The following is a 23,327-nucleotide window of genomic DNA, read 5'->3' as shown; positions in this document are numbered from 1 at the left end:
GAAAGACTTTGTTACCTTCGGAGCAGTACATAAGGGCATAGACACGTATCTATTTGAGGTACTTCTATGGCCTCCGTTACCCTAGTATCCGAGCTCCTCAATATGTTTAATGTATTTATGTTCACAACACGCCTCTGAGACAGGGAAGTTCTACTACCATTATAGATGGGGAACTGAAACACAGAGAGAATAAGTGTCTTGCCCAAGATCATACAGTGAGTTGGTGGTGGAGCAGGAAGTTAAAGCTGGGCCTCCCAAGTCCCAGGCTCCCACCCTAACCCCTGGACAATCCTTCCTCTCTTGTGGATGGGCATACTGGATATGGCATATTTACCTTTCACTGGGGCTGGTTGAAAAAAGGCAAATAGGAGAGCAAGCGTGTCACTTTCAAGTGCAGGGCAGAGAGGATTCCATAAGTCCTAAGCAGTTCTCAAATTGAAGAAAAACGTGGACCTGAAGGAACCGAAAATAAGGATGGAGAGAGGATGCTATACACACAAACAGAGGTATCCATATAATCTGACATGGATGTGGCCAGTTTCTGAGAAAAGTAAGGGATGTTTCTGACGCGCAAAAACGAGTCCTTTTCTCCTCCCCTTCAGTGGGATGGAAGGAAAAGAGATGTTTACAACCACAACAGAAATGCTGACTTTTGGAGTCAAGTCAGAGTGCATAATGGAAAAAATTCTTCAAATAGTTTTTAACTTGAAAACTAACTTTGATTCAGCCATGCTTGCAATTCTTTCATTTTCCCTTTCAGTAGGCATTTCAGTGGTCAAGTTTTACTAGCACAAATTGTGAGTTTTAAGCTAACATGATTGAAAGAGAATTTTGAAAGATTCTGCTGCAGTATATGAAATTCAAAATTCATGTAATTTTGGTTACATTCGTCATCCAATCATTTAACAGAACAATACCACATGACTTATGTAACTAAATGCCATGGCAGGATTATTTAAATTCAGATATTTACCCAAGACAGTTCACAAGCTGTTTGGATAGGGAAATAAATTTAGAAGATACTAGAAAATTTCAAAGCAACTAGAGGGTTTTTTGATCCATTTATCACTGTGGCCCAGATAATAGATCATGCAATCATGACTCAAAAGAACAGGGTTCTTTTCCCAGCTGTTGTTGGTCTGCTTGATGACCTTGAGCAAGTCACTTCACCTCTGTGTGCCTCAGTTTCCTGATCTGTAAAATAAGGACAGCGATTTGTATTTCCTTTGTAAATGGCTTGAGATCTGTGTGTAAAAAGTGCTATATTACAACATATTGGTATGTTATTGGCAACATTTAACAAACAGGCAGAATTTAGCACTTGCATTAGTCATCATAAATGTTTAGACTCAGTATTAGAAATCCTGTGTGGGATGATGGACTGTAGATTTTGCTGTTGTATTTGCCAGATGATCTAGAAGCTATGAACAATCAACACTTACAAAATAGTGGAGGAACTAATTAATATACTGGAGAATTGGAGGCTATATGTTCTTAACTAAATGTTTCAAATGCTTTCAGAAGATTATTTCTTGTAAGGATGGAAGGAATAAATCTTAATCAGGATTTGGTAGGCCTCGCTTTGCTGAAGTAAAATTATGCTATTTTAACTAAAGATTTCTTTCTTCTCTTCTAGACGGTGACAAGGCTGATATCTCTGCAACTTTATATCCAGACATAAACATTATTGCAGGAGCACTGAAGCTATATTTCAGAGACTTGCCGATTCCTGTAATCACCTATGAGACCTATTCCAAGTTTATAGAGGCAGCAAGTAAGAATTGCATAACAATTCATATAATTTTAATTACATTTTTTTCCTAAAAATGTTTTATATAAAAAAAATTCAAAGTGGAAGTAAATACATTACTTTGTTCATTGCTCTTTCATCATTTTCCTCTTTTAAATGAAATGTTTACATCAGTGTTGATATAGAGCTGTTCACCTGCAACTATTAAAAATAACTGGCTGTGTAAATCAGTGTAGCTTCTCTGAAGTCAATGGAGTTACAGCTTACGGTAGCTGAGGATCTGAGCCGATACATTTGCTGTAATGAGAGCTGTTTCTGCAGTTGTCCTAAAAACTACAGTTCTACTTTAAGGGGTTAAACCACTAACCAAGCTCCAGTTACTGGGCTAGGCATTGGGGAAATCCCTAGGCACAGAAAAGAAAGCATCTTCCCTCTATTCTACAAGCTACAGAGTAGTAATGGAGCTGTTCCTCCTCTGCTATTCTATTCACAGGGCAGAGTAGCTGCTACAGTGCTTGTACACACACACAAGACTAGAAAGTCAGTGACTAGACTGAACAAGACTAGACACACAAGACTAGACACAAATTAGACTGAACTAGACACACAAGACTAGAAAGTAAGTGAATCCACTGGATCCTGCTTTTCTTACCTCATACCCAAATTGCCACTGACGCAGTATTGCAATGAGCCCCACTGAAGCTGGGCTTTATGGAAAGTGGTGGGTGCACATCCGCTATGTTTAGTTCTCATGTCCTTTGCTACCTTTGTGCAGCAGGACAGCACTGTTTCCAAAGCAAAGCTGGCAGAGGAAGAAGCGGGATTTACCCCAGGTTTCTTTGTTAATGGTACTGTGTTACACATGATGATATCCCATTATGAAAACTTGCTGAAATGGAATTGCACTGAAACTAGGTTAGTGAATGATTCTGAAAAGATTCCAGAAAAAATCCATTTAAGATTTCTAATAAGAAATCATGCATTTTTTAAACTAACTGTGTCCTATGGATTTTAAAGCTGTACTTAGAGCAAAGAAGCATAGCCAAGGAATAAGCATAATGTTCTAAACTCCCATACCATTCCCCCTTCGCTTTGTCCTCTCCACACACCCTTTACAATCTCACGGGGCCTCTCACTTATGCTCCTCTCTCTTTTTCTTCCCTCACCATATCTCTCCAATCTTGCTAAATAAAGAACATGCTCAGATCAACTCACCAACATCCACTTATCAACCTTTTAAAAATCATGACAAAGATTTTTAGCCTTCTAAGGTTTAATCTGTTTGGGCTCCTAAATTTCGATGAAAAATTAAGTAGCAAATATAACTCACTCAGCCCAGAATTTATATTGCAATATTTTCTTATATAATTCCTGACTAGATAGTTGTACATTGTCAAATAATATTTAAATTACCATCACAGTTCCCACATCATCCTTATCTACAATACAATGCATTATTTTGTGATGTTACTTGATTTTAGTTTCATTAGCAAATTTTTAGTACGGTCCAATATATTTGACCACTGTCTCTCAATGGATATATTTAACTTAAATTCCCATTGTAAGGAACTCATGCAACCTGTGCAGGGCTTGGATGTGAATTATAGCTTACCCCCTATTGGTCGCTGCATACCAGAGCCACCCATGCTAACTATATAAGAATTCAGTGAGTGCCAGTCAGAATCTGCTCAGTGCAACAGCTGCCTGGTTCCTTACCTGCTAGGTGTAATGCTGTGTTCTTGGAATAAAGCCTGACACCACTTTAGCTGAACCTGAGTCCATAGTATTATCTTGTTCCATGACACCCATCTTCCTTTGACAGATAATCCAGATATCACATAAATTCTGAGACTAGATGAAGGATGGATGCAAGTCAGACTATTAAACGCACTATAAAAGAAGGTTCAGGTTCTGTAGGCAGACATGCAAGCATAAAAGTAACTTGAAATTACACAAAATCTCAGTTATTGATTGCTTCACATTTGAAAACCCATGTTATCAGCTACCTTTGCATCCTTGCAAAAACTCTCCATATATAAATGTAATATTTATCCCCCACAAGCACATTCAAGAACTGGAGTATATCATTTGTCCTTATCAATGATTCCAAAACATTATTGTAGATTCTTGCTTTATTGCCTATTTACATGTGTAATACTATAGACATTAATTCTGTTTTGTGTTTTATAGAAATCTCCAATCCTGATGAAAGATTAGAAGCTGTTCATGAAGTGCTTATGCTACTTCCTGCTGCGCACTATGAGACACTTAGATACCTAATGATTCATCTCAAAAAGTAAGTTAGTTTGCGGGCAAAATAACCCTTGAATGGCTACATCTTTCTACTTTGAAACAGAGATATGACAGAAAGCAATAATAAGTCTCCATCACAGCACAAAGGTTAAAACTACACTGCTACAAATAAGATGAGAATAAACAAGCAAGAATAATAACTGCCTTCCATCAGCAAATCTCAATATACCTTAGAAATGTTAATTTAGTTGTAATAAGACCTGTGACAGGGCCAGACCTGATGGCTACAGGAGAGTAGTGGAGGGGATCTATATTAGCCCCAGGATTAACAAATCCCTGTTCCCTGGGTGATCCAGCTGGGGCTACTCCAGGGCAATTAGGCTGATTACGCCAGCTGAGGCCAAGGAGCTTGCCCCAGCAGTTAAAAGCCTCCCTGTCAGGCAGATGGGGGCATCTGGAAGGGAGTTAAGAGGAAAAGTAGAGTGGAGCGGAGGAGAGCTGCTACAGGACTTAGAGCAACCACTGCCACATACCACAACCCCCAAAGGTACCAGAGACAAAAGGGGGTACCTGTCCGGCCATGGCCAGGGATCCTAGGCACAAGGGATCTGAGGGAGAACCCCTCCCCACCCAGTTCCAGGAAGTGGACTGTGAGCAGTGGGGCCAAGGACAGGCGACCCAGGGAAGGGAGTAAGTCACGGACTGGGCAGTTTGGAGACTACTCCACACAGGGTCCCTGGGTCAAGGCCTGGGGCAGAGGGCAGGACTGGGCCCCGCCCTGCTCCCACCCAGGCATATCATAGTCATAGCTGAAGTGGGCGCAGTACCCACAAATGGGCAGAACAGGCCACCCTCGCCATAGTGGTGTCAAAAGTGGGATTGGTGCCCAGCAGCTAAGAGAGAGACATGAGGGGAGGGGGGAATTTTCTTTTCCTCCGTTCGCCATAATGGAAGACGTGGTAAAGGCCCTCGTACAGGCCACGGCAGCCCAGCAAGAGGCCACCAGGGCCCAGATGGCCACCCAACAGGAATCTGTGCAGCTTCAGCAGGAGACCAACCAGTTGCTGATCAACCAGGCCAACCAGGATCTTGCGAGAGGTGATGGCCCACCTGAAGACCCTGACCCCCCAGGCCCCGGGACCGGATGGAACATGCACACTACGGGCCACCAGGTATTTACAGAAGATGACGGCTGAGGATGATGTCGAGGCATACCTCCTTACCTCCTTACCTTTGAGAGGATAGCTGCATGCGAGGCTTGACCCCTGGCCCAGTGGGCTGGTATTCTTGCCCCCTTTCTATGTGGAGAAGCCCAAAAGGCCTACTATGACCTACCTGCAGCAGCGGCAGCCAACTATCGCCAACTGAAAATGGAGATCCTGGCTCGATCAGGAGTGACTGCGGCTGTGTGGGCCCAGAGTTACCACGACTGGAGGTATCAGGAAGGCAAGGCCCCGTGCTCGCAGCTGTTTGATCTTGCCCAGAAGTGGCTGCAGCCGGAGATCCACTGACCAGAGAAAATCCTAGACATTCTCGTGATCCACCGGTATATGAGGGGGTTACCATCAGACCTCCGTTCTTGGGTAGGGCAGAATGACCCCTCGTCCTATGATGAGTTAGTTGCCCTAGTAGAACAATGGGTAATGGCCAGAGGCCTTTTCCGGTCACCAAGAGAGGACTTGCCCCGGGACAAACGACCGATCCCAGTTCCTGGAGCCCAGAGCACCAAGAGCCAGGGGAGGACCAGTTGGAGGACGAGGGAGACGGAGGGCCCACCGGAGGCTACTAAAGGAGGGGGCCACTTGGGCAGGGAAAATGGGGGCCAACCCCCTAGTCCTAAGGACAAAGTGGTACCCTGAGCCCCCTACCGGTGCTATGCATGTGGGGACTGGGGGCACATAGCAGCCCAATGTCCCAAAGCAGAGGAGCCCATGCAGTGTAACCTGGGGCATTGGGCAGACTCCTGCAGCCTAATCCACCTTGTGGGGGTGGCATTAACCCCACATAGGTATACAAGGCCTGTAAAAGTAAACGGAGTCGAGACTCTGGCATTGGTGGACTCCGGGAGCGCCATCACCCTCATTTCAGGGAAATTTGTGAAACGTAGCCAACTATTACAAGCCAAGCGCACAGGGGTAACGTGCGTCCATGGGGAGGTTAGCTATTACCTGACATCCCAGTGAATATTGAGGCTCAGGAAGGGGTCACAAGGGTGATGGCGGGAGTGGTTCCCCGGCTCCCGTATCCCGTCCTCATAGGAAGAGACTTTCCGAGATTTAGAACTCTACTTCCCCGAGAGGGCTCGGAAGAAGGGGAGGGCCCTGAGTCTACTGGACTAGCTCCCCCTGATAGCCACCACCTGATATTCTCCGAGTTCACCCAGGATCTATTTCTGGCCCCTGGGACGGGACGAAAGACCAGGGCAGAGAGGAGGGCCGCTAAGGCTCTGTGTATCAGGATCTTGTCCCAGGGCATAAAATCTGCCTTGGTAGGTAGGCGGACCTGGGCCACAGTTAGAGAAGCTGCCCCGAGAGAGGAAGGGCCCGAAGCAGGCCCCGAGCTAGATCTCCCCACCCTAGAGGAAAGGGCGGAGTCGGGCCTACCAGAGCTGGGACAACTAAGCCCAGTACAAGAGAACTTCGGCCGAGATCAGGCCGAAGACCCCAGATATAACAATGCCCGAGCAGAAGTGGCAGAGATAGAGGGGGTGCCCCTAGAGGAAAAAACCCGGGGACCAGGGCCATACTTCATGATGAGGGGGGACTTGCTGTATCGGGTCACGGAGGTGAATGGAGAGAAGATACCACAGCTACTGGTGCCCCAGAAGCACCAACGGGCCGTGCTGAACTTGGCCCACAGCCACCTCTTTGGAGGACATTTAGGCATGGAGAAAACCCTGGCCCGGATGCTGAGGTGGTTCTTTTGGCCTGGTGTACACAAGGAGGTTCGGCGCTATTGTGCAAGCTACCCCGAGTGCCAGCTACATAGCCCCCAGCCCCACCTCAGGACCCCTTTGGTGCTCCTCCCCATCATCGAAGTCTTCTTCGAGCGGATCGCCATGGATCCGGTGGGTGCCTTGGAAAAGATGACCCGGGGGCACCAATACATCCTCATTGTCCTCGACTATGCCACCAGGTATCCGAAAGCCATTCCTCTGCGGAATACTATCTCTAAGGTGATCACGACAAGTTGGTGAGGATTTTTGCCCGGGTGGGGTTACCCAAAGAAATATTGACGGACCAGGGGACCCCATTTATGTCCAAACTGATGAAGGACTTATGCATTCTGCTTCATGTACGGACCCTACGAACTTCCGTTTACCACCCACAGACCGACGGCCTTGTGGAAAGTTTCAATAGGACTCTCAAGGCCATGATAAGGAAGGTGGTGAGTCGAGATGGCAAAGACTGGGATGCCTTGCTGCCGTATCTCATGTTCGCCATCCGGGAGGTTCCCCAGGCCTCCACAGGGTTCTCCTCCTTTGAACTCCTGTATGGACGCCACCCCCGGGGTATCCTGGACATCGCCAGGGAAATTTGGGAAGGAGAGGCAACCCCAGGGCGGAATGTAATCAACCACGTGCTCCAGATGAGGGACTGAATAACCTGAGTCACCCCCATTGTCCGGGACCTAACGCCGAATCAAAAGGCCAAGGCGTCAGAGATGATAGAACAGAATCAAGATGTCTTTTCGACTAAGCCGGGTCGGACAACGGAGGTTTTTCACCAGATCATCACAACCTCCGGGGCCAGGGTCACGATGAGGCCCTACAGAGTTCCAGAGGCTAAAAGGAAGGAAATTAAGACAGAGGTAGAAAAGATGTTGGAGTTGGGGGTCATAGAAGAATCTCATAGCCAGTGGGCTAGCCCAATCGTGCTGGTGCCTAAGCCTGATGGCACTACGCAGTTCTGCAATGACTTTCGCCAACTGAACGAGGTTTCACAGTTCGATGCATACCCCATGTCCCGTATAGATGAACTCATGGACTGACTGGGCAAGGCCCGGTTCCTGACCACCCTCGATTTGACCAAGGGGTATTGGCAAATCCCTCTAGCCAAGGAGGCAAAGGTGAAAACCGCTTTTTCCACACTAGACGGGCTGTTCCAATACACTGTCCTCCCCTTCGGACTACATGGAGCCCCCGCCACCTTTCAGCGCCTAATGGACAAGCTGCTACGGCCCCATGCTGAATATGCCGCGGCATACCTGGACGATGTGGTCATCCACACCCCAGACTGGGAAACCCACCTAAGGAAGGTGGAAGGAGTCTTGAACACCCTGAGACAGGCTGGCCTCACCGCAAATCCTGCCAAGTGGGCCATAGGACTTGCCGAGGCTAGGTATCTCAGATACGTCGTAGGGCGGGGTGTGGTACAGCCTCAGCTAAGCAAGCTGGAAGCAATCCAGAGCTGGCCCCGGCCTAATCGAAAGAAGCAGGTCCGGGCCTTCTTAGGGGTGATTGGATATTACCGGCGGTTTATCCCCCACTTCACCTTCAGAGCCAGTCCGCTGACTGGCCTGATAAAGGCCCGAGGCCCAGACATGGTGCGATGGACCCCCGAGGCGGAAGAAGCCTTCAGAGACTTACGGACTACCCTCTACAGTGACCCCATACTTCTCGCCCCAGATTTTACAAAAGAATTTATATTGCAAACCGATGCCTCCGAAGTAGGCCTGGGGGCAGTCTTGTCACAGATAGTAGGGGACGAAGAGCACCCGATAACGTACCTCAGCTGAAAACTTCTCCCGAGAGAGCAGAGATATGCGGTCGTAGAAAGGGAATGCCTTGCCGTCAAGTGGGCTATGGAAGCCCTCCGTTATTACCTGTTGGGACACCACTTTACCCTCGTGACCGACCATGCACCCCTCCAGTGGATGCAACGGAACAAGGAGAAAAATGCCCGCGTGACCAGATGATTCTTGTCCCTCCAGCCCTTCCAATTCACGATACAACACAGGGCTGGAAGTTGCCATGGAAATGCGGATGGCTTGTCCCAGGTTCACTGCATGTCGTTCCATGTTTCCCACCCGGTGGGATTGAGTGGGGGGGAGGATGTGTGACAGGGCCAGACCTGATGGCTACAGGAGAGTAGTGGAGGGGATCTATATTAGCCCCAGGATTAACAAATCCCTGTTCCCTGGGTGATCCAGCTGGGGCTACTCCAGGGCAATTAGGCCAGCTGAGGCCAATCAAGGAGCTTGCCCCAGCAGTTAAAAGCCTCCCTGTCAGGCAGACGGGGGCAGCTGGAAGGGAGTTAAGAGGAGAAGCAGAGCTTCTATAGGAGGAGAGCTGCTATAGGACTTAGAGCAACCACTGCCACATACCACAATCCCAAAAGGTACCAGAGACAAAAGGGGGTACCTGTCCAGCCACGGCCAGGGATCCCAGGCACAGGCCTGAGGGAGAACCCCTCCCCACCCAGTTTCAGGAAGTGGACTGCGAGCAGTAGAGCCAAGGACAGGCGACCCAGGGAAGAGAGTAAGTCACAGACTTGGCAGTTTGGCGACTACTCTACACAGGGTCCCTGGGTTGGGGCCCAGGGCAGAGGGCAGGACTGGGCCCCCCCTGCTCCCACCCAGGCGTATCATAGTCGTAGCCGAAGAGGGTGCAGTACCCACAAACGGGCAGAGCAGGCCGCCCTTGCCACAGACCACATGCTTCCCCAGTAAGTGGCAATACATTTTTTCACAGTACTCTACCAAAAAGCTCCGCTTATTGTACTGCTCAAAACTTTATCATGTTCAGTGTATGCCCCAGACTGTGTGGGTTTGTGAAAAGAGTGCTAACTATTTAGATCTCATGCTGCCTTTTTCTCCCCCATATGAAGTACTCTTTCAGTTATTAAGGAAACAGCTGCAATTCATTGGTACAGAGCTAGTCCAATATAGAACAAAGTCAGTTTTTCTGTGATTGATAAAATGTTATTTTGTGATGTTATTCTACACACATATGTAATGCATCATCTCATCTCAGCAAACCATTACTGTTGCTTCTAATATGTCAATTCAAGGCATTGTATATTGATATTGTATTTTGAAAGTGATTTTCCTTCCTGAATTGAAGTTTCACACATACTTTTGCTAGTTCATTCCTTAGGAGCAATTATATCTGGTCAGCAGCATTTATGAATGTGCACTTACTTTCTGAAGCCATATGAAAACATAACTAAAACACCTGGAAAAAAACACCACACTGTCACAAAAGAACAAAACCCAATAATTTTCCTAAGTGAGACACAATGAATAATTTGGTTACACTATGTAATACAATAATGGCAGTTCTTCTTTGAGTATGTATGACAAGAAGCTGGATATGAGTCAACAGTGTGTCTTTATTGCCAAGAAGGCTAACAGCATATTGGACTGCATTAGTAGGAGCATTGCCAACAGATCAAAGGAAGTGATTATTCCCCTCTATTTGGCACTGATGAGGCCACATTTGGAGTATTGTGTCCAGGTTTGGACCCCCCACTACAGAAAGGATGTGGACAAATTGGAGAGAGTCCAGTGGAGGGCAACAAAAATGATTAGGGGGCTGGAGCACATGACTTATGAGGAGAGGCTGAGGGAACGAGACTTGTTTAGTCTGCAGAAGAGAAGAATGAGGGGGGATTTGACAGCAGCCTTTAACGACCTGAAAGGGGGTTCCAGGGAGGATGGAGCTAGGCTGTTCTCAGTGGTAGTAGATGACAGAACCAGGATCAGTGGTCTCAAGTTGCAGTGGGGGAGGACTAGGTTGGATATTAGGAAAACCTTTTTCACTAGGAGGGTGGTAAAGCACTTGAATGGGTTACCTAGAGGGATGGTGGAATCTCCATCCTTAGAGGTTTTTAAGGTGCGGCTTGACAAAGCCCTGCCTGGGATGATTTAGCTGAGGTTGGTCCTGCTTTGAGCAGGGTGTTGGACTAGTTGACCTCCTGAGGTCCCTTCCAAGCCTAATCTTCTATGATTCTGTGTCAGAGTGGACCCCACTGTAGGTGCGCATGCACCTCATTGCATGCAAGACTGGAATTTCTCTGAATTGCTGTGTCTGTCAGGGCCATACGTACTCCCTGGGGCACCTCGGGGTTCCATAAAAGTGAATTAAGGGTGACCCTCCCTGATTTTCCTCTTTCCACCAATGACAGTGAGATGAAATCTTGCAAGTATCTGACCCACTAATTCTTAGGGTTGGCTAAGCCTTCTGAAAATACTCTTTAGAACTCTTCTGATGACCTTGATTTTCGACTGCTGGTGATCACTTGGACCCCTCTGGACTCGGGACTGACAGCTCTCTACAGATCCCACTATAGAGGGTCCTTGACATGGTGGACTCAACACCTGTGTGGCTTCACATATTGTCCATCCTGTGATGGCCTAATTCTCTTAAAAGATGACCCTGGTTGGTGCCTCAACTGTCTTGGAAAGTCACAGATTCTGAGCAGATGCTCAGTCTGCTTGTCGTTCTTTGGTAGGACATGTAAGTTACGAGACATGAGGCTGAAGCTCCATCTTCTGGAACAATCCATGGAGGTCTCCTCCAACCCTGAGGAGATGAGCTCTAAGATCCTGCTAGTGGACAATCCAGCATCATCCAGTGCCCCATCTAGCAGACAAGCTACCCTGAAGACTGACACAGAGAAAACAGCACTGATGTCCCAATATCAACGGCATCGAAATAGGCACTAACACCTCCGGTGATGAAGCCTGGCTATCTAGACGGGCTTCTTGGAAAACAGAAGCAGAGACTCCAAATGGAGCTTAGTGTCCTCCCATAAGGACAGACAATATGAAGCCTCTGGAGATAAATCCATCCGGCCCTGCACAGTGTTGAGGGTTGAGGAGAGTGAGCTGTCTCCAGTGCCAAAGACCCTGCTGGATCAGGGATCCAATGATGCAACCCTCAGCATCAACACCAAACGCAGAATGAGCCCAAGGAGAACTGGAACAACCATCAGTGTCGAAGCACCTGCAGGTACTAGTACAGACCCTGGTAGCGAGAGTGCCATACACTTTGGTGCTGTCCCTGGAAGAGATCTGCCTCTCCTCACTGTCACCAGGGCATTCATTCTCCGCATCTTCATGTAGCGAGCCCTCTCCTCTGAGATCAGCGGTCAAACCACAGAATAGTCTGCTGGCTTCCTTTGCAGGGCTTTGCCACTATCAGTTACCATGGCCCTATTGGGTTACTGAGGTCCACCATCTCGTACATCAAAAAGCCAGTCTCCACCACACTCAAGGGGTCCCTCTTCCCATCAGTGTCTCTGGCCAGATCTCCTAGACTGAAGTACCAGGAGGAACCAGATCCAGGGACAGGACAACAACACCAGCACCCTGTATCACCATCAAAGAGAATCTTGTCTTCATTTCCTGACAAAGCAGTATCCTCAGCACTGGTATCAGTACCTGATGACTTTAAACATTCCAAAATATCCATGTGAAGACTGTTGAAACTCTGGAGATAGAGACAGCAGTGATAATCAGAGAAATCCCAGAAAGCAGTTTGACATCCTATTAGTTTCTGTTTCAGCCAAGATTGTCTTCCACATAAATGAAGGAATGCTTGACCCAATTAAGGGCTTATGGCAGATGCCATCTATAAAAAACATCCACTGCAAAGCGTGTCAAGAAGAGGTACCAAGTACCTCCCGTGAGATATGAGTATTTCTTCTCTCACCCAGCCTGACTCCTTAGTTGTGTCAGAGGTAAAAGAGAAATCTAAGTTGAGCAAGAGTACCCCCAAGGACCCCAAATGTCTCACCCTTTGGGAGAAAGTCATACTCCTTTGCCTCTTTACAGCTGTGTGTAGCCAACTGTCAGGGCTTTCTGAACAAGTATGACTTCTGAACACCGGGCAGGATGTCACTTTTCCTTGCAAAGTTCCCACACAAGAGCAGGGAAGAGCTAAGAGGCACAAGTAAGGAAGGTCAATTAGCAACCAAGATGGTGTCACAGGCTATGATTGACGCTTCCAACACCATAGTAAGGTCTTTGGTCATTGCACTAACAATGTAGAGAGAATCATAGTTCCAGTTGGGTATTCCAAGAGAGGTACGGGACCCAGAAATATATAGCAAGTGAACAGACAGCGCTCTGCACTTGCTAAAAGACTCAAAAGCCACAGAGACTGTCCACTGCAGGTTCAGAACATTCTTGTCCTAAGCAGGACTTCTGCACCAGGAAGACTTACTCCTCCAAACAGAAAAGATTTTCCATATGGATGGTCAGGAACGATATAGACCCAGTAGAGGCACCAATATTGAAAAGTCTCAATAATATGGAGTTCCTAAAACAGGCTGGACTGACATTTGGCTCTCTCAAGTTCCACCTAGCAGCAATATTGGCATGTCACATGCCAGTACAGTCGCACTCAATCTTCTCTCATCCAATGGTATCAAAATTCTTTAAGGGACTCCTTCATCTTTACACTCCAGTTAGAAACCAGACTCCCTTGTGGGAGCTCAACATTGTTTTCTTATAATTCGTGAAGACTCTGCATGAACCATTGCCAGAGTGCTCGCTGCATCACCTTATCATCAAGATGGTCTTTTTGGTGACCTTCACTGTTGCTTGGAAAGTAGGGATGTAAAAATTAGTTTAATTAAAAAACCGTTTAAACGTTCTAAAAATAGAACATTTAAACAGTTAATTGCTGAGGGGCAGGAGGGGGAGCTGCGCTGGGCTCACTGCCAAGGAAGAGCTGCGTAACTGCGGCTTCCCCCCACTGCGGTAGCTGGGCAGCTGTCACTCGTGGGGAGCTGAGCCCAGCTGTGGCTCTCCCCCTCCTGCCCGCGAGCAAGAGCTGCCCAGCTGCTCTCACATGCTGGGAGCCAAGCCCATTTAAAACTTTTAAACAACTGATTACCATTTAAACGGTTAACCTTTTACATCCCTAATGGAAAGTCTGTGAGCTTCAAGTCTTCACGGCTGGACTACCTTACATATCTGTCCATAGGGACAGAGCGATGTTGAGACCACAACCCAAGTTTATCTCTAAGTTAATCTCTGATTCACCTGAACCAGATGATTACCTTGGCTATGTTCTTTCTGAAGCTGCACTTGATGCAGGAGAGAAGAAACTGCATGCCTTGAATGTAACCAGGGCTTTGCTCTGTTACTTTGATAGAACCAAGCCTTTTGGGCTGCCTCTCTGCCTGGTTGTGGCCATTTCCAGCCCATCTAAGGGCCAGATCGTCTCATCACAGAGAATCTCCAAGTGGATCACACAGTTCATTTCCACCTGCTATCCACCTGTTGCTGGAAAGCCTATCCCTCTGAACACCAAGGTGCTCTCCACCAAGGTGCAGGCTGTTAAATGCTATACCCTTGACACAGCAGCCAGAGCAGGCACCGTGTTCAGGAGGGCAGCGCCACTGTCGTTGCATGACTGATACGGCTGGAAGGCCTCCCTTCAGTTATTCTGAGAAACCATTGTTTGCCAGTCACCTATAGTGGGATCCACGCTGACACATACTTGAAGAAAGAAGTTGCTTAGCCACCAGTAACTGTAGCTTTTCTAAATGATGTAGTCAGTGGGGATCCCACAACCCACTCTCCATTCCCACTTTTTAAGTCCTCAGCTAACATGGGGTTTTGAACTGTGAGGGAATTGAGGGAGGATTGTGGCTGCTCATCCTTTATGCCCTTGAGGAAAGCGTTCAAGGAGGCACAGGGCTCATATATGGCCCTGATAGACCCTGAACTCATGTACCCTGACAGACACTGCTGTTCAAAGAAATTCCAGTCTCACATGCCTGGGCACATGTGCATTGACAGTGGGATCCACACTGACTATAGCATCTCAAAGGACCACAGTTACTGTAGGGGAAGTAATCATTGTTTACACTGTAATTATCCTGTGATTATTCTTTTTGATAAAATAATTACTACTAATTCCATATAACTGGAAGTTTAACCACATGACTGAATCACTACAATGTTATTCCTAATGTATGTTTTAAGAATCCAAGTATGGCAAATACATTGCTTTCATCCACCTCCCCCATTGTTCTCTTTGCACTTGTATATGTATATGATGATCCTATGTTTCTCATTTCTACTTCTGCATCTGAAGAAGTGAGCTGAGCCTCACGAAAGCTTATGCCTGCTAAAATTAAATTTGTTAGTCTTTAAAGTGCCACAGAACTCTCGTTGTTTTTGCTGTATTTATACTGTAATTACTATCAGTTTTGTGGTAAATTTTCCAGTTATATAAATAAGTAGCATTTAAAGGTGTCAGAAAGCAAAACCACAGTGAAATTGCACGGTAATTGCTGTGTAACTACAGTGAAATTATAGTCACTAAAGGGTAACCAAGAATGTATGTTGCAACAATGTCATCTAACAATGTTTGAAGCAAAACAGTCCCATAAAATAATGGTGCTATATATTAGATTTTTCTAATAAGGGAACTGCTACTTCTAATTTTATTTTTTCCTACTTTAGGGTTACCTTGAATGAAAAGGAGAATTTTATGAATGCTGAAAACCTGGGAATAGTATTTGGACCTACTTTAATGAGACCCCCAGAGGACAGTACTCTTACTACCCTGAATGACATGCGGTACCAGAAACTAATTGTGCAAATTTTAATAGAAAATGAAGATGTTTTGTTCTAAACAATGAAGAACTAATTTCATAGCCACTTAACTTTGAAATTATTAGTTTTACGGAAACCAACATTTGTTTGTAGTTTAAAAAAAAGGAAGAGACAGTTCTTGGGCTGCACTTCAATTTCTGCAATATTGCAGATGAATGCCAAAATGTTTAATGATGCCTATGTCTCATAGACATATGCCTCTTTTTTAGGGGAGGGAAAAAAGGTCAGAAAAAGATCCTTTTCCTTGTATCTTTTGCCTTGCCTCATGAATATTTGTTTTGAGAAGTTACAAATAATTTTACTAACTTAAGGAATGCAAAACATATTTTAATATGGCTAGAAAAGCAAAAAGGTACTTAATCGGTGTTACTTGTATACAGCTATACATTTCCCCTCTCCATAAGACATAATATGTCAGTCATGAAACAGAATCTATATTATGAAGATATTTTACTATAATTAGGTGCTAGAATGGTATTTTATTTTAGCAAACAATAATTCAATATGGTGCATTAATTATTTTCCATATTCCTGTCCTGCATTTTTGCTATGATATACCGAAAACATTTACCACTAGTGCAGTATTATCCTGACATACCTCTTTTATTGCAAATGCTTTTAATAGAAAGACTTCTTTTCATTAGTGTGTATTCTAACTTTCTTTAGGTTTTTCTTTATATTTTAGGCATTAAGATTGTACAGTATAGTACATTTTTAGTCATTTGGTATTTTCTATCAAGTATAGTCTTATTTTCTTTTCTACCATCCAAATGTGGTGTTGAAAATTTCAAAAGTCTGGTGGTAGTATCAGTTTCACATGCCAGATGTTTGTTGGAGTACAGTAATGTGTAAGTTAAGTGATGCTGGGACACTGGATATTTTCTGGCCTTGTTGAAAAGTTAGCACTTTTGTTTTGCTTAATTATGATTTTTTTGTAAAAAGCAATTTGTTTGTCATGTTTCTGTATTTATAAATGTACAGTAAATCTGCTGAAAATGTGAGTATTTCTCTTGAATGTGTTTCCTGATGGTTTGTTTTTAAAAACAAGAATGTGTAAAAAATATGGGAGTTGGTAAATTGAATTACTACCGAATCTTTGATTTTTCTCCTCTCACAAACATTGACCTACATGATTCGTAATCTAACTGCAACATATTTCTAATGTTATAATGGTTTCTCATCATGAGATTTTTTCTAAAAACCTAGACAGGCAGCATACTTTAATACCAAACTGAATTTTCAATATGAAAAGCTATAATAATTTCTTCGTGATTGTATGGATCACATGCGTGGTAACTCAGTGATACAGTTTTCTGAATTATTTCAGGGAGCACAGATTTCTATTCAAATTGAAAAATGTGTGTAACTATGATAATGATGGGGGGAGGGAATACTGTAAATTTGTTTGTCTTTAGAGAAATGTTCAAGGGCTAGGTAGATTAACCCAGATTGCACAGAAGATGCTAAATAGTTCTGATTTGCTAATACTACTATAAATCCTTCTAAATTGTACAGGTTTATTTGTTGTAGGTTCTGTACTAAAAAAATCTCATAAATATGATCTGGAAATGGTTTTATTTTGTGAAGTGAAATATGCTTTGTAATTTATGATAGCGTAAATGGAAGGAAAATCCCATTAAATGTGTTAAGAGTTCTGGCGTCTGTCATTTTGACTTTATGGCAACCTGGAAAACGAACAAACAAAAATCAATTTCTGTCAATCCTCCCAACATTGCTGAAAAGTTCATTGTTTGTAAAACTCAGAACTTGTTTTACTGTCAACAGTTTTGAACTGGTAATGGGATGCTCATACTTCTGCAACTTCTTTACTGAGCTCTGCCACCAAATGTCAGTGCTCAGAAGGTCAAATAAGCAGACAACCAATATATCAACCCAATCAACTATGCACCCAATGCATATTCCCAGTAGTGGTGGTCACCAAAGCAGTTTTCTATTCTACTCCCTTGCATCCAAGAGTTTGAATATGACAATTTCCCTTCATTTCTTTTCAGTCAATCTGTATTTTGTTGTTGTTTAAGAGAGAGCTCTGTTTTACTGATATTTTTGTGTTGGAGAAAAGGTAAGCGAAGGTCTACAGTCCTACCTCTGACTGCTTCACCTCTCCCTATGCAGTGTGGATTGGTGTCTTTTTGACATACCTCATACTGTAGAAGGTAGTGCCTTTAGAAATATCAGTTAGAAGCAGCTTTGGATGGAGAAGGTCTCTAATTTACACTGTGGATGTTACTTTAAAAGAGAGAGGGAAGTGGAACAGAGGGAGAGAGGAGTACAGTTATTATTCTGCACCCTCCAAATGTTACTCAGGAGTTGATGGTTGGTCTCTGCCTCAGCTGGATGACAGGTAGCATCGCCTATGGAATGTGAGACTCCAGTGCCTCTCCTGCCACCTCCCCGATTCTAGTTCTAACTGAAGCAATGAAAAGCCAGCAGAGCCTGTTCCTGTGAAACAGAATGTTTGCCAAAGAACAGGGCCAGGCAAACAAACTTCTGCAGAGCAGGGGATGTGCCAATGTGTACATGTGCCAATGTGTACAGTGAGCTGGATCATACCAAGTCTCTTGCCCTCCTCTCACAGAATACAGTAGAGACTGATGCTGTGATGGCTTCTTCTTCACCAGGCACTGCTAAAGAGTGGTGAGAACAGTTTGCAAGATGTTCCATAATGTGTTTGCACAGTTTCCGTAGTTTGCAAGATGTTCCATCCCCTGTGGCATGCACCACTTCACTGCTGGACCATCTCCCCTGAAGGCCAAGGGGCACTAGACACAGGTGTAGCCTCTGCTCTAACAAGAGTCCATTTTATCGGTAGTTATCCTTGAGGTGTGAACAGTAGTATAGTTGAGGGTAAATGGAGAGTACCTGCCTGTCATTGGAGGAGTAGAGAGTTTAATTTATGTTAAGTTTATCCACTTTTTTTTTTTAAAAGCAGTATACCACTGGGCGGGATCCTTACTCACAACCAGGTGCCTGAAAGAAGCTGTTGTTCTCAACCTCTTTCTCCTTTAGTTTAAAGAGCTCAGGTAACTCTATCAGCCCACTGCATATTCACCAGTACTGCAGGCACCACCCACCCTCAGGTTTCTGCCATTCAGCCGCATTTGTGGCCTCTACTTGTATATGATTGTTGCTACTCCACCTGCAGGCTACACCACTCACCAGCCTCAAGTGTCTTTCCTGTGTGTTAGCGGACAAGGGCTGCAGTCACATGACTCCCTACAATAATACTAATGCATCTTAGACCTACTCACATTAGCAGAGAAACATTTCATTTTTCTTCCTTGTGTTTCTTAGTGGTGGTTGGTAAGTTGCTATGGGTCCAGTAGAACAGTGTTGACTTCTATTCTTTAGACCCCGGTGACCCGTCCGTGCCTAGGGTAGCCACCTGAAAATGCCAAGGTCAGGGCAGACTGCAAAAGGAGAGCAGATTCTCCCAGCACTGGTAGGTGGCACTGAAGCCAGACTTCCCAACCAGCCACAAACTGTGCTTCTGATTCCCCACACTGGTTATCAAGAAGCCCAAAATAAAAAGCTCCTTTACTGCATTTCAGTCTCCAGCTCCCAATCAGCCACTAGGTCCAGTAAAGAGACCAGTTTTTTAAACTCTATGCTCTTTACCAAAAAGGTTCCTCCTACACCAAAAGGTCAGCCACAGTACCAGATCAATATAAGTTTGGATCTTACCCAAAATACCACGCTGCCAGCCAATCCTTTAGTAACTAAAACTAAAGGTTTATTATAAAAAGAATGGAACAAACAATAAGAGAAATATTAAAGGATTAAAGCAATCAGATACATACAAATGATTTGAAAGTCCATGAACATCAGGATTCTAGAAGAACTGCAGAGTTTGCAAGCTTGTATAATCCCTCTGGTGTACATCCAGTACTTGGATGGGTCTCAGTCCTTTGTTTCACAGCTTCAGTTGCAGATGACTTGATCCAGAGGTAGATAGGTGGCAGAAGTCTGAACCCAACTGAAGACAAGATGGATTCTGTGCCCCTGCCTTTTTTTGTCCTCTGGCCTTTGCCATGCTGCTTGTGGAATTTCACAGGAACCAAAATGGAGTCCAGAGTCACATGAGCAAGTTCCAGTGACTCATCAGGTATATCCCTGGCTTCTCCCCCTGGGCTCCTTGTACCTGTGAATGTCTCAATGAGCCATTAAGCAGGCTATTGTTCTGCAGCCATCCTGTCTGAGATGCCACTCAGACAGCACAATTTGAAATACTGATACACCAAACATATCTATAACTTCTATTACACATATAACACATGAACATAAACATCCTCATCTTACTTAGCACATTATAGCTTTTCTAACAGTACCTGATATGGCATATCTCACATGAATTATTATGATTTTGACATACTGATTTCAAACAATATCATAAATGCCTCCCCACCCCCCACCCCCGATCCAGCCAGCGTGACACCCCCAACGCGAGACTGGTGTAGAAGGGAGTAATCAGAGCTCCCGAATACACCTCAAGGGCCCCCCTGATCCAGCCAGCGTGACACCCCCCACATCCTGTGAGGCTCACTGCTGGCTAGTCCCAAGAGAGGGAAATTGTGGAGGGGGCAGTTGTATGAAGAACTAAAAATGAAGTTACGTAGCAGTAAACAGTATTCACAGCGTCTGTCTCTCAACTCCAGTTCTCTGCCAGTGTAAACACCCTAGCTAATTTTAAGATGGAACTTAATAAATTTATTAACAGAATTCCATGATGAGGTTGCCTGCTTTAGTAGGGGACTAGACTTAATGACCCAGGAGGTCCCTTCCCTATGTTCCTAACGCCGGTCAAGCTCCAAAACTGGTAATACAGAGTGCAGAGCTGGGCTCATTGGCTCTACATTCAGTTTCCCCATTTTCAGTGGCTAACCCACCCCATCAGCAGAAGAAGACTACAGATCAGAATGGAAACTGAGGCACAGCTGGAAAGATAAGTGACCCTGTGACACACTGGTTACAAAGAATGACCACAAATCTTTCTTTAAAATCCCTTGTCCTGCTAGGACCAGTGACACTCCAAGTTTGTTACATCTTCCAGAGATGGCAATGGGTTACACCACAATTCTATGTGACAAGCTGGTGAGGAAGTTACTGCAATGCATCAGACAATGGACAAATCAGAAGAGAGGAGATGGTATGTTCAATCTGCTATAAGTAAGTATGAAAATATTTAGGATATATGTATCAAGGCACTTATAGCCCCCATTACCAGAGTATCTGAGCTGCTATGCTTCCTCTGGACCAAATCCTCAACGTTGCCCACAGCCCATATAACGAGGAGTGTGCACAGGGGAGACTGTTGGGGAGAAGGAATACTCCCAAGCCTCAGAGCCTTGCCACAGCCACTGCTGCATCCTAAGGGCTACAGCAGATTCTAGCAGCTGTTGAGGGAGGGAATGGCCACAGCTCTGGATCCACCAGCCATACCTAAGCACCATGCTGAAGCATACAGGAGTCCCTTTAGAGTTTTTCCATAGAACATGTGGGGTGCAGACCATTAGCAAAGACTTTAGAATGCTGCTTGTCCCCCATGCTCCTGGACAACAGAACACTGATTTTTGGTCCTCCATGCCCACAAAGAAGGATTTACCCTTTTTTTTGTATCCAGTACATCTAGTTAAGTTAACTGTAGCATCTAATTAACATACACTAAAAGAATTAAGGCATCAGTTACTTTGCTATTTCCCTTACATAAACTCCACCAACAGTAGGCAGAAGCAGCATAATCTGCTGACAACCTGCAAAGAGAAAACGCTCTCTGACCAAGCAAACAGCAAATAACTGAATCAGCATTTTGACAGAGGAGAGTAACAGCAGCATATAAAGTTTTCACTTCCAAAGAAGCTGTTTCTATGTAAACACTAACCTCCATAACAATCTTGTGTCAGACAGTATCTTGTGACTCTGATCTGCACTGATGACTTTCAAATGCAGAATAAGTTTCAGTGTTCTTTTGGCCAGACATGCAACTACACACACACAGTTCACTTCCTTCTCCACCCCTTACTAAGGAGGGGTGTGTACTTCCAAAACTTCATAGAGAATTTCAGACAGCCTGCATCTTTCTCAAGGATGACAGATCTCTTTCACTAGATAATTTTTAGAAACAAAACCCCTGATATGAACAACTGAATTTTGAGGACATTTGAATCTTTATCTGACTTTAGCAGTTCAGGCCCATAATAATCATGGAATAATAAGAAAAGTAGCATTTCATAATTTCTCTGAGATCAGTATAGAAACCACTATTACTGGTAGTTATATTAATATAATACAATGGTCAGGTAATGTGAATCTATAACCTGGAAAGGCAACAACATGAATCAACTTTTAGCAATATTTCACCAGTAAAAATCTGAGAAGACATGTACTGCTAGTCCTCCCTAAACTCCCTTCTCTCTAGGCACCACCATGGCAGTTGGAACCTGCTTGAGTTCACACTACTTTACTTTCCCACCCTACCTAGACCCTGATCCTTCCACCAATTAGTTATGTACTTAACTTTACTATTGTGAGTAGTCCTATTTAAATCATTAGGACCACTTGCAGTAATAAAGTTAAGCATTTATGTAAGTGTTGGAAGGATCAGGGCCTAATGAGTCCCATTGGAAGTGTCACATGGGCAGGATTGTCAGAAATAGGGAGAACTAGTCAAAGGATGACAAGGGAGATAGCCAGACTGCTGGTGCAGGAGAGAGACTAAAGGCAAGTTAAACACTATGGCTGAGATCCATCTGATTCTTTACTAATGGATCACAGTCTACACAAGCCCCAAGTGTCATTCTAAAAGGTAGGATAATGTGATTTTAGTAATCCTGCTGCTGCCAGGTATGATTTCTAGCAAATTTTCTCTTTCCTGAGTTTTTCTGTGGCTTATTCATATGTGTCTAATTCAGTAATTGATGACAGTGACATTGATAAAACTCAAAAGACGAACATTGATTAATTGATCCTTGCTAAACCCGCGGTACATAATTTCCATTTTCCTGCTGAGTAAACTGAGGCACGGAAGGTCAATTTCTTGCCCAAAGTTATATAGCAACTCAGAGTCTTGATTCCCACCCCCTCTGTTCTAATTACTAGATTGCATTCTTGGGGGATATTAACTGCAGTAATTTTTTTAAATGACAGTGAATGGTCTCAGAGATGATAATGCTTTTATTCAAAACTACAACATATGAATTTTTATGGAAAAACAGGTCATGTGCATGCATCCAATACATGTGAAAAGCTGACCTGGGGATCTATAGCTATTGAAGTAGTTTAGCTGACAGCACACAGTGTCCATTGTTAATAGCCATGGCTTTTGTTATATACCCATGGAGCACCTTATCTGATCTAATCCACAAGGCAACTACCCTCTCCTCCTTCGAATCTTTTTCGTAAGATGCACTTTTGCTGTGATTCCTACAATAAATTTGTCAATCAATTAGGACTAGGCCTTGGGGCATAGCAGGTATTTAACAAACCAAAAATAATTACATGTATTTATACTTAATATTTTGTGTATGTTTTCTGTCTTCTCAAACGCTTCACCTGTGTTTGTCCGGATCCCAGTGCTGCCATCAGATCTGCTTCTGCCATCAGTGGGCTTTCAAGGGCCTGCCCACGTGGATCCAAGTGAAGGATTAGGGGATTGTGAGTTCTTCAGGAGAGGGACAGCACCTGTGTGTATGTTATATAAGAGCTAGCACAAGGGGACTTGAATGGAGCCACT

At 44.5% G+C, this 23,327-nt stretch overlaps 1 protein-coding gene across 2 annotated transcripts in view; it reads left to right on the top strand.

The window, feature by feature from the left end:
- The window catches only part of CHN2 (chimerin 2), a 194,260-nt gene extending 177,026 nt beyond the window's left edge, over window positions 1-17,234 (top strand). For both annotated transcript variants that reach the window (XM_067561989.1, XM_067561991.1), the window contains 3 exons: window positions 1,637-1,774; window positions 3,941-4,046; window positions 15,428-17,234. In XM_067561989.1, the coding sequence (XP_067418090.1) occupies window positions 1,637-1,774; window positions 3,941-4,046; window positions 15,428-15,599 (416 nt within the window). In that variant the 3' untranslated portion in view covers window positions 15,600-17,234. The remainder of the gene's footprint in view (window positions 1-1,636; window positions 1,775-3,940; window positions 4,047-15,427) is intronic.
- The last annotated feature ends 6,093 nt before the right edge of the window (window positions 17,235-23,327 follow it).

This window comes from Emydura macquarii, unplaced genomic scaffold, assembly GCF_026122565.2.
Source record: "Emydura macquarii macquarii isolate MOO-44397 ecotype Brisbane River unplaced genomic scaffold, CSIRO-AGI_Emac_v2 contig_2422, whole genome shotgun sequence".
NCBI classification, from domain to species: domain Eukaryota; kingdom Metazoa; phylum Chordata; order Testudines; family Chelidae; genus Emydura; species Emydura macquarii.
This window is presented reverse-complemented; position numbering and strand designations above follow the sequence as displayed.